The sequence below is a fragment of the Bidens hawaiensis genome, unplaced genomic scaffold (assembly GCF_021521415.1).
Source record: "Bidens hawaiensis isolate Kalapana, Puna unplaced genomic scaffold, B.hawaiensis_p1.1 tig00066535_1, whole genome shotgun sequence".
In the NCBI taxonomy this organism is placed as follows: Eukaryota; Viridiplantae; Streptophyta; class Magnoliopsida; order Asterales; family Asteraceae; genus Bidens; species Bidens hawaiensis.
The window spans coordinates 1-11145 of NW_027501836.1; the positions used below are offsets into that span (position 1 = coordinate 1).

At 36.6% G+C, this 11145-nt stretch overlaps 2 protein-coding genes across 2 annotated transcripts; one reads left to right on the plus strand and one right to left on the minus strand.

Annotated features, from left to right (window-relative positions):
- Nucleotides 1-85: 85 nt before the first annotated feature.
- Nucleotides 86-4137, plus strand: LOC143604763 (sister chromatid cohesion protein PDS5 homolog A-like; the record flags this gene model as incomplete). The annotated part of the gene is made up of 16 exons (XM_077081149.1): nucleotides 86-145; nucleotides 214-350; nucleotides 413-530; nucleotides 605-736; nucleotides 796-1098; nucleotides 1177-1431; nucleotides 1517-1597; nucleotides 1696-2223; nucleotides 2331-2417; nucleotides 2522-2601; nucleotides 2675-2726; nucleotides 2803-2889; nucleotides 2984-3069; nucleotides 3142-3353; nucleotides 3443-3720; nucleotides 3808-4137. Coding segments are annotated over 16 exons (2541 nt in total), but the record flags the coding sequence as incomplete, so codon positions are not given.
- Nucleotides 4138-5044: 907 nt separating this feature from the next.
- LOC143604762 (cellulose synthase-like protein E6) lies at nucleotides 5045-8076 on the minus strand. Its single transcript, XM_077081148.1, has 5 exons — nucleotides 7460-8076; nucleotides 7246-7386; nucleotides 6670-6801; nucleotides 6357-6569; nucleotides 5045-6278 (listed from the first exon to the last, which is right to left on the minus strand). The coding sequence occupies exons 1-5, from the start codon at nucleotides 8048-8050 to the stop codon at nucleotides 5157-5159; spliced, it is 2199 nt and encodes a 732-aa protein (XP_076937263.1). The 5' UTR covers nucleotides 8051-8076; the 3' UTR covers nucleotides 5045-5156.
- Between the last annotated feature and the right edge of the window lie 3069 nt (nucleotides 8077-11145).

Consider the following 11145-nt stretch of genomic DNA (forward strand, 5'->3'; position numbering starts at 1 on the left):
AAGTTGCAGTCAGGTGTGATTATATACTTAACATTTGATTAATATGATCAAGATAATGTAACACATTTTCTTCATTATATTTCAGAAGACCGGAGATAAAGCCAAAGATTCATGGGATGCCAGAAGCGAACTCTGTTCATTAAAGGTTAATTTACCGAGAATAAAACGTTTATTTTGAATTTTTTTCATGAAACTTATAAGTTCGTTGTGTAGATATTTGCCATTAAAACTTCGGTAAAGAGCTACCTGCCAGCAAAAGATGCACATCTTCGTGTTGGTATTGATGAACTATTAAAAGATCTTCAGAATTTGCTTTCTTTTGGTGAAATTTCAAAAGACATCGAATCAAGGTAGTACCTTTAGTTACTTAAGTTTGAATTTCATGGTATTAATGTTATCATTTTTGTACCAGTTCTGTTGATAAGGCCCATTTAAAGCTAGCTTCTGCTAAGGCCATTATTCGTCTATCAAAGCACTGGGATAAGAAAATTCCATTTAATATATTTCACCTTACCGTGAGAACATCAGAGGTAAACTTGTCACTTAGATCACCATGTTTTTTCTAGATTAATCATATGATAATCACGGTTTATGCCGCAAGCAGGTTGGATTCCCCGAGGTTAAGAAACTATTTCTCAACAAAGTACACCAGTACATAAAAGAGAAGAGTTTGGATTCCAAATATGTTTGTGCCTTCTTATTAGATTTCAGTCCCCAAACCAGTCTTCTGGAAGAGGTATATGATGTTTGATATTTTATAAGTTACAACTGACTGTCAAATCTTACTAATATTAGATTTGGCAGGAAAATCAGAATCTGAATGAAATCATTGAGACGTGTGACCTGAAACACGTTCTTCCCTACTTGGTCCATGCACTTGCTCATCATCCTTCATGTCCAAACATTGATGAATGCAAGGATATCAAAGCATATGAACCAATATTCAAGAATTTGTATATGTTTTTTTCTAAGTTGGCACGTGGAGATGAAGATGGAAACTCTGGAGTCAGTCTAAAACAGGAAGATGTTATTTTGATAAGCTCTGTTGTTCGAAGTATCAAGAGGTTCAAAGATGCTGTAGATACTAATATTACAAAGGTACATTATCCTATAGTAATGTTTTATAAGTCTGAGCTGTCTGTTATCTTAGATTCTTAACTTGCATTTCATGTTCAGAACTCGTATGCAATCTGTGATCTTTGCTTGTCAATCACCAAGCGATTAGCAAGAAACAAAGAAGACGTTCATGAGTCGGTTGTACCTGTTTCGCTTCCTCAAGTATTGTACACACCACACGAGAATAAAGAAAACAGGAATAAAGAAGATGAAAGCAAAGAAGTCCAAAAAGATGAAAAGAAAGAAGAAATTAAAGAAGATGAAAAGAAAGAAGTGATCAAAGAAGATGAGAAGAAAGAAGAGATTGATACAGAGGTAACTTTGATTATTTCTCATATTTTTGTGGATAAGAAAGAGCAAATCTTGATTTTATCTTTGTAACATGCTCTAATTGTTATAGGTTGCTGAAGGTCAATCATGGTTGAGTGAAGAGAATGCCCTTGCATACTTTGACTCCCTTATCTTTGATGCTAATGGCAATGTATGTTCTTCTAGTTATATTTTTCTTTCAATATAAGTTACCAAATTTACAAACAATCTAACGAAAAAGTTGTGCATTTCTATAAAAATTGTTTCTAGATTTCATCAAAAACCAACGAGGATGATACAATAAAGGAGGACAGTGAAACAGATGGAAATGATGTGCCTTTAGGAACGATGTTAAAACGTTTAAAAGCTAAAGGATCAAAGGCGAAAAAGGTTGTGAATAACGGGTCTACACCTGCTGTTGTGGAAGCTGAGAATGATATTGATATATTGGGAATGTTAAAAGAAATAAATTCGGATAATGTGGATTCGCCAAATAAATTCGATTCAAGCAACGGTCATGGTAAAATAACAAGTGAAGCAAAGATGAAAAGGAAAAGTATGACTAATGATCTAACTGATGTCTCTGTACCCGTACCCAAACGCCGAAGATCATCATCGTCAGCAAAAAGTCAAAAGAGGTCAAGTTTTGTCAGTGGTGGATTCAAAAGTGGGCCTGCTTTTAATATCAATAAAATGGAAGATGATTCAGACGATGATAAGGTTCCTTCGAGACCAAGTACTGATAAAGCTGCTGCACGTAAAAAAGACTCCAATAAAACTGGTGACGCTGATTCGGAGGTATTGTTTGTTTTAATTTTATTAGCTTCAATCTGAATTTTGATCTAGTATTATTTCTAGTTTTATTTTAATATTTTTCGGTCCTGTCCGTTGTCTTTTATGCGAAGCCAAAAAAACATGTGGAGATTGATAACAATCAGAAGTCGACTCCTGTCAGGAAGCGGAAAAGAAGACGAGTTTCAGTTTTAGCAAAGGTTTGGCTTTGACTGACATTTTAATCTTCTATTTAGAGCATGCAGAAAGCTTAAGTTATATGTTCCAGAGTCATATTTTGATAACATATATTCACTTCTTCTAGTGCACCTCGGATGAAACTCCAAGTAACTACAAAGACTTGGTTGGCAAACGCATAAAAGTCTGGTGGCCTATGGATAAGACGTAAGTTTTTATTATTATTATTTCTATAAATATTGTTGCATCACAATAATTTGCATTGATGTATAATCGACAGGTTTTATAAAGGTGTTGTGAAGTCTTTTGATCGTAACAAGAAAAAGCACGTGGTGAGCTTCGTTTGCATGCTCAAAACGGTTGTCTATTTACATTTTTTTATTTCCACTAATTTATATCATGTTGAAGGTACTATATGATGACGGGGATACTGAAGTGCTAGATCTAGAAAAGGAGCGGTGGGAACTTATTGAAAAAGAGCACAAGTTTAAACAGGTCTAATCTCTTATTTTTTCCTACTAATAATAATTTTAAAATACTATAACATCAATCCCAGTGATTGCTGATGCTGTTCTATTTGCGTGTGCAGCTGAAACGTTTGTCAAACAGTCCACCGTCTAAGAAGAAAATCAAGTCTTCTGGTAGCTTCAAGAAAACCCAGGAATTAATCGACATGTGAGTAGGGTATTTTAATTTATTTAGTTATTTTAAATGCTTTTTTACTGAGTTTTATTGGGATGGTGGTAGATCACCATCATCTACTGTAAGAGGCAAAAGAACTCCAAGAAAAAACTTGAAGCAAGGACAAAAAGGGGTGTCGCAAAGAGCTGAATATTTGAAACTGAAAAAAAGCAAAGATCTTGATACATCCATGCCTGATGCCGACCCTGAAACCGACTCTGAAACCGAGGCTAAACCTGCAACAGTTTCTATAGATGACAGCTTGGACACAGGAGAAGGTTAGTATTTTTATCCTTAGTATCTGAAATCTATAATTTCGACAAAAGTTTTAGACTTTTATATTTTTGTGGTTTCTTGATTAAAGCAGGGAAACCGTTGAGTAATAATAATGGGCAGGAAGAGAGCTCAGAAAACGAGGAGAAACAAATAAAAGATGCAGAAAGTAGCTCAAGTGATACTGCATCCTCTCAGGAAACCAAAGCTGATTCTGTAAAGAAAGAAGCCAAAAAAGCTGACATCGACCCTGCAGAAATGGAAATCTCCACTAAGGAAGAAGACGCAAGTGATAATTCAGAAAGTGAATCAACAGATAAACAAAACCTTGATGAATCAGATGATGCAGAGTTCCCTGATGACGCGCCACTTGTAATCACCGCTCTTCATCTTTCTCATATTGTTCCAAATTTTCCAAAATTTTTATTGCCATTGAAACTTTAATCTGTTTGAATGCAGGGTGTGTGGAAGGCGCGAGTCGGGAAATCTGTTAAAGGCAAATAGATTGTGATCTGCAGGTGTATCTTGTTCAGTTAGAAGATGACAGACAGAATTTACAACCAATTGTTACAACAATAAATGGATAGTCAGTGATTGCGTGTCGCAGATGTTCTGGGGCTGGAGTCGTTTATGTAGTAATGTAGTATTCTTTGTGTTGATGGTAGTTTTCAGTTTATAGCAGCTAGTGCAGTAGCACATAGTTTGACTTGTAGTGGAGTAATGTAACCTGTATTTCTTTGTAGATTGCTTTGCTTTGTTATCAATACATTGTGGTGGTATATCATCAAACATATTGTAGACCAAAACCATAAGATTGTGAAGATTATTTAGGTTTCTTTTAGTATTTGCTCACATCATCATCATCATCATCATCATCGTACTCAGTATATCCCACCAATAGCAAAGCTATGGTAGGGTCTGAGAAGGGTAAGATGTAGACAGCCTTACCTCTACCCCGTAGGAATAGAGAGGTTGCTTCCGGTGAGACCCCCAGCTCAATGGTAGTTTTGCATCAAGCCTTAGACATAAGGCACATAACACTCAACCATTGGGACACTCGCCTTTTCAGACACACTTCTGGGGCTACTTGGGTTGTCTGACCTGGGATTCACGGTCACCCCGAAGGTGGTTGATGAGGGTGTGTTGGAGAGATACAAGAATCATGTTATGGAGTTTGGTAGTGATTCGGGCATGTTTACATGTTTGGCATTTATTGCTATGATCAACCTTTTGGTGTTGTTTTGGAGTTTGAAGACAATGGTTATGGATTCTGGGACAAAAGTGTTGGATCATTTGGCACTGCAGGTTGGATTATGTGTCGTTGTCGTGGGGATTAACTTGCCTGTTTATGAAGGACTCTTTGTTCGGAAAGATGATGGGAAAATGCCAACTTCTGTCACCTGCAACTCGGTTATCTTGCAACTCGGTTAAGCCTTGGACATAAAAATTTGCTCACATATTTTTATTAATTATATTAATACAAACCGTAAATAGATTACAAATAAACTGACAAGATTGAAATACAGTTTCATTTTTACTATACATGTTAGGTATTTGTTTTTTACTTTTTTTATGTTACAACTTCACTATTAAAACTATGATTAAGGTTAAATGTCAATTATATTCTTTCATTTTTACAAGCTTAAATGATTGGCAAAACAACTCTCTTAATCTCATTTTCAATACAAAATCAATCTTTAACCAATTTGCACACCACAAAGACTAAAAAAGCCGTTATGTATCACCTTTAAAACAATATGTATCCACGGGGTTTGCAAAACTACAGTTTCATCATAGACCGTCAACTATCAAGAGTATATCACCAACATACAAACTGTCAAAGCCAAGATAACCGAGTTGCAGGTGACAGAAGTTGGCATTTTCCCCTCATCTTTCCGAACAAAGAGTCCTTCATAAACAGGCAAGTTAATCCCCACGACAACGACACATAATCCAACCTGCAGTGCCAAATGATCCAACACTTTTGTCCCAGAATCCATAACCATTGTCTTCAAACTCCAAAACAACACCAAAAGGTTGATCATAGCAATAAATGCCAAACATGTAAACATGCCCGAATCACTACCAAACTCCATAACATGATTCTTGTATCTCTCCAACACACCCTCATCAACCACCTTCGGGGTGACCGTGAATCCCAGGTCAGACAACCCAAGTAGCCCCAGAAGTGTGTCTGAAAAGGCGAGCAAGTAGGACGTTGTGCGCTTAAAAAGCCACATTCGTTGCTCATTCCACCATCCTCTCACACTCCCTCCACAGAAAACAAACTCATATAAACTATATATGTACTGAGTTACGATCACATACAAAAATGGCAGTATCCATAAGCTAGAAACCCGTGGAAATAGTGTTAGGTTTTTAAGCAAACACAGCTGTGGGATGATTACATAGGCTAAAGTGGGCAGGCAGTTTGGAGCCCATAACAAGTAAAGTGTGTATGCCATCTGAAGTGTGAATGGGATTCTTTTATGCCCGTATATAAAAGGACAACATTTTGAGACTAGTATACTGAATTGGCCTTCTGACCATCTTTTATGCTGCACTAATATGTGTAACAGTGTCGTGGGTGCGATTCCTACAAATGCCTTCTTTTCTGGATTAAGGTATGCAGATTTCCAGCCTCGGCATTGTATCGCTAAGCCTGTAACAAAGTCTTCTGTTGGAAAACCATACTTTAGACCGACCTCTTTTCCCCACTGTGTGTCTTTCTCATAGGTACAACTTGCAAGCGGTTTGCATCTTTCTTGGAGGACACTCGTGCTTTCTTGTTCATTTATGGTGTTTTCTGTATTCCATTCTTGTTTAAAGATCTTGGAGTATTTGTCCCCACAAAGCGCGGTTCTTCTGTGGAAGCATCCGCTACCTATATAACAAGGTCCTCCATTAGGATCCATGCCTCCCATTTCCAACTATTTAATAACAATAAGGCAATAAGAAATGCATGATGATGTAATATAGTGATAAGGTCAAAAGCTGAGTTTGCAGACCTCATTAGGTACTCTAAAACAACTTGCATACAGATCATGTGTTGTGATGTTATATGAACTTTGAGGAAACTGTACGTAAGCAATCTTGTTTCCATTCTCTTCATCCATGAAACAACACATAGCATCTCTCACTGTTTCTGAATTGTTGGAGTACACATCACAATCTACAGTCAGAATAATTGGACTATTGCTTATCACCGACGATACCCTAATCTGTTCATATCAGTTATTCACTTATCACAGACATCTCAAAGCACATTTTGCCAACAATGTAAGGATTTATATATGCATGTATAGATGGATGAATGGGTACCAATGCATTCAAAGCGCCAGCCTTGAAATTGTGACTGCAATGTGTTCTCTTCTCTCGTGCAACATATACCAGCTTCGGCAACATCTGCCCTTCAATATCTACTGACATGGAGCTCTTCCCATCAATCAATATCTATGTTGGATAAGAAAGAATACAAAGGGTGATCAAAGGGTTATATTATAGGAAAAAACACCAAAATGGGCATTTTGACTGATAAGTTTGACAAAATATAACCTCGAGTCCTAGACTTTTTTCTTCTACTAAAGTATATCTACTAACTTTTTTCTTTTACTAAAGTATCTATTGACTGATAAGTTAAGAAATTGTTTCAGCCTAACAGATTTTGTCATGGTGCAAGAGAATGGTCCTGCTGTGCCAAATAGAAATTTGTTGCGCAATAATTAAAATATGTTGCGCCAAGGGACACTTTTCAAACACTGTTAATTTGATTGAAAATTTTAGAAGCCAATTAAGACTATTTTGTCAAACTCATTGATCAAGATGGCCATTTTGATGATTTTCCCTTTTATACAACTGATCAAAGCTTTTAACCAACCCAGACACACGTTAACATACTTGAACAATAGCCTGGTGATCAGAAGAAGTTGTATCAGAGCTCCACTCACTAAATCCTTTGTGCATCTCTCTTATTTCCGGGGACACTCCGCCTACTCTAGTCGCTGCTTCGATCCGATCTTGCATTTGATTATACAGTTTCTGCATACACATCAGCTCAAAATCTTAATACACTAACCTACACAAAACAAGAAACCAAAAAGATCTATCTAACCTTTATTAACAACCAATCATGGGAAAACTGTATACCATCTAACACCTCATTCGGTTCTTCATTATTCGAAAAACATGCGCCCGGGGATGTCGTTTTAACTTCAAACTTCCTGCAAAATGGCAACCAATGTCTTGCAAAAGCAGAAGCTTCCAACAAAGCATAAAACAATAACTCCGAGCCCGCATCATCATCAGATAGATAAACATTTAGCTTCTCAGGTGGGTAATCATAAGCTAACACTGATAACACAGTGTTGATCACCATAACAGGTGGCTCAATATTTATATCTGCTGTGCACACAAATACATCAACTGCTGGAAGAAAAGTAAGCCTTTGTTTAAAAGTTAACCGAGTTATCGGGTTCCAACGCACAGACTGAGACAGAATCCAATACAGACCGAACCAGAGTTCAGAGAGTGACATGATAAGCCAAACCCATCTGCCAGTGGCTGGAAAATGGGAAAATCTGTAAACCAATATGAGACATATGTTGATTAATACTGAGGTGGCATATAGTTGATAAACCAAGCGTCCTTTGAGCGGTTTTGTTTCAGATAGAGGAAGAGAGCAGTGGTCAACGTCTCTTACCATTGTTTGTTCAATAATAATAATAATAATATTATTATATCATAAGAGGGATAGAAAAGATAAGAGATGAAGAAAGTTTGGTAGGACTCAGGATGGATACTCTTTACCTACAAGTGTGTTTTTCTGAAAAAAAGAATATTGTTACAAAAATAAAAGAATAATAATGCAATTAGTTAATTGCTGAGGGATTGGTAGTTATTAATATAATCTTATGACTGTTTTTGTTATTTCCAGTTGTTTTTTTTGTTTGCATTTAGGTGTCTATGCCCTATGAGATCTTATGCAATGAAATTGAAAATTTTCAAATCTCTCTCTTGATCTCTTTCTTCTTAGTTTCCCTCCATTTTTCAATTGTAATCCTAACAGTGGTATCAGAGCAATGATCCTTGATCGGAGCTCAACCACAATTGATTCTATGACGCAACTCGAAATCAGGATATCGAGAAATCGTTGAAGGATCATGAAAAAGCTATTGCAACAATCAATTCCGTGCTCGAGACTCTCGTTAAACAGTAACAAAAGATGTTAACTAGCTTGAACACTCTCGCATCCAATCGATCAGGTCCTTCTAGTTTCAATTCTCAGTCATCTCGTATCGATTCATCACTTGATTAAGATTCGAGGAATTCATCTGATATACTCGAATAGGTAAACTTGATTTCCCTAAATTTGATGGAACATATCTGGAAGGCTGGATCTATAAGTGCGAGCACTTTTTCAGCTTAGATGAGACTCCAGAAGCTTCGAAATTAAGGTGTGTGGTCATTAATTTGGAAGGAGACGCGTTACAATGGCATCAGGCCTACATGAGAATTAGAAGATTAACTGTGGCAGAGCTGCCATGGCCAAATTATGTGCTAGCGATTACAAATTGATTCTCAGATGTCAACTTTGAGGATGCACTGGAAGAGTTAGCATTCATAACTCATTCAGGTGAGTTGAGCGACTACTGTAATTCCTTCGATTGTTTGTTGAACAAGGTGAGCATCACCGAGGCACACGCGGTAAGCTTATTCCTTAAAGGAAGGAGGAGGTTAAATAACCAGTGAAAATGTTCAAATCGACGACACTTCACCAGCATTGGCCATAACTCAATATATAAATAATGCTAGGTTACGGAAGCAACTATCACTCAGTTATGCAAATTACAGGGGCTCCACTTCCTATTCCAAAACTTATCTGAACCTGCTAAGGTATTACCTCTTAGTAATGCATATACGCTTCCCTTATTACCTGCTCCACGTGTTAAAAAACCATTACCAACACCTGTTCTACTTAATTCAGCACCTGCTAATTCTAGGAGATTAACTAGTAAAGAATTAGAAATAAAAAGGTTAAAGGGAGAATGCTTTTGGTGTCGAGAGAAATTTGTTCATGGTCATAAGTGTACACGTGTAACATCCTACTTTTGATAATACTAAATAAAAGAATTTTATTTACTTAATGGTGCGCTATTATTTAGTTAAGTTAAATAATAATAATAATAATAATAATAAGGTGTGGGCTTGGACAATAAAAGATAGAATAATGGATGGTGATGGGCCTTAGGTCCATGCGCTTAGGGGTATTTAAACACCCTTAGGCCTCACTAAAACCCTAAAACCCTCATTTCCACTATCTTGCCTCCATACACACGCAAAAACACACACAAGCATTCCACTTCCATCCGGATCCAGACCTGAGCTAAAGGGGACGTGTCCGCACATCATCAACAACAAGGAACCTAACACGATTCACATGTTGATTCAGATCTGAACCAAACCGGATCCACTATGAAACTTGGTAGGACAGTGAATCAGATCTTAATGTGTAGGAAAAACATAAACATGATTTTAAACAAGTTGTTTGGAATGAACCAAGACGAACGAGTGGCGTTCGGATCGTGTAAAATGAGTAGATGAAGTTTTTATTGGTTTTATCTGCAAAATGGGCATAAAGGGATGGAGGAAAATGATTAAAATGGAAAGATATGAAAAAAAACAAGTTTTGGAATCTCGTTTGAAGAAAACTCGATTTGATTCGTTTGAAGAAAAACTCGATTCGATTCGTTGAAGAAAAATCGATTCGATTCGCTTTAGAATTCGATTCGATTCATTTCAGAATTTGATTCTATTCGTTTCATAATTAGATTCGATTCGTTTGAAGAAAACTCGTTTCGATTCATTTAAGAATTGAATTCGATTCTTTTAAAGATGCATTTTTCTGATGAATTTTTAATGAAGCCTTATTAACTAATATAATTTTTTTTCCAATGAACCTGACAACTTAACCCCAACCAGGGGCTTGCCCCTAGGACCTTGCTAGGGGTTGCTGCCCCAGGACCCTGCTGCAAGGGGCTGACCCTGGACCCCGTTCATTAGGGGTTTCACTTACTTAGAATATGATCTGGTTAGAAGTAGTTAATTGATACTTATAAATGTTACACAGTTAGCCGTGCACAACTAATGAGGGGTGTTACAGTTAACTCCGATATAAACATGACCAGGTGAGTTTCTAGCCCAATTTACTTGTTATGTTTTCGGGGTTGTGTGCATACTCGATGTGATTAGTTAATATTTTGCCTTAAGTGATAAGTGTATTCTATATGGATGTTCTATTGATGATGTTTGAATGATATAAAAAGGTTAAAAGTATGAATGTAATTATATGAATGATAATATGAAGAAACATATGTATGAACGTATGGTTGTATGGTCGTATGGAATGAAGGGACCAGACCCTAATATTATCTGTGAGGATATGGACCAGACCCTCATAATATTTGTGTGGTTATAGGGCGAAAGACTCTTTAAAACGTAGAGGTAGTTATGCATGCACTATATATGTTAACAAAAGAAAGAATGAAAGTTTGAAAGAAATAAAGAATGAATATATATATATATATATATATATATATATATATATATATATATATATATGAAAGAATGATTTAAAGGTTAAGTATGTAATATGTGTTTTCGGATACGTATGTTTTAGAATGTAACGTATGTTGCCTGATTAACTAGAACTCACTCAGCGTAGCTAGCTTTTAGTATGCATGCGGTAAATAGGCTAAGGCAACTAGCTTGAGGGGGGCACATGACATTGGACTGAAAAGG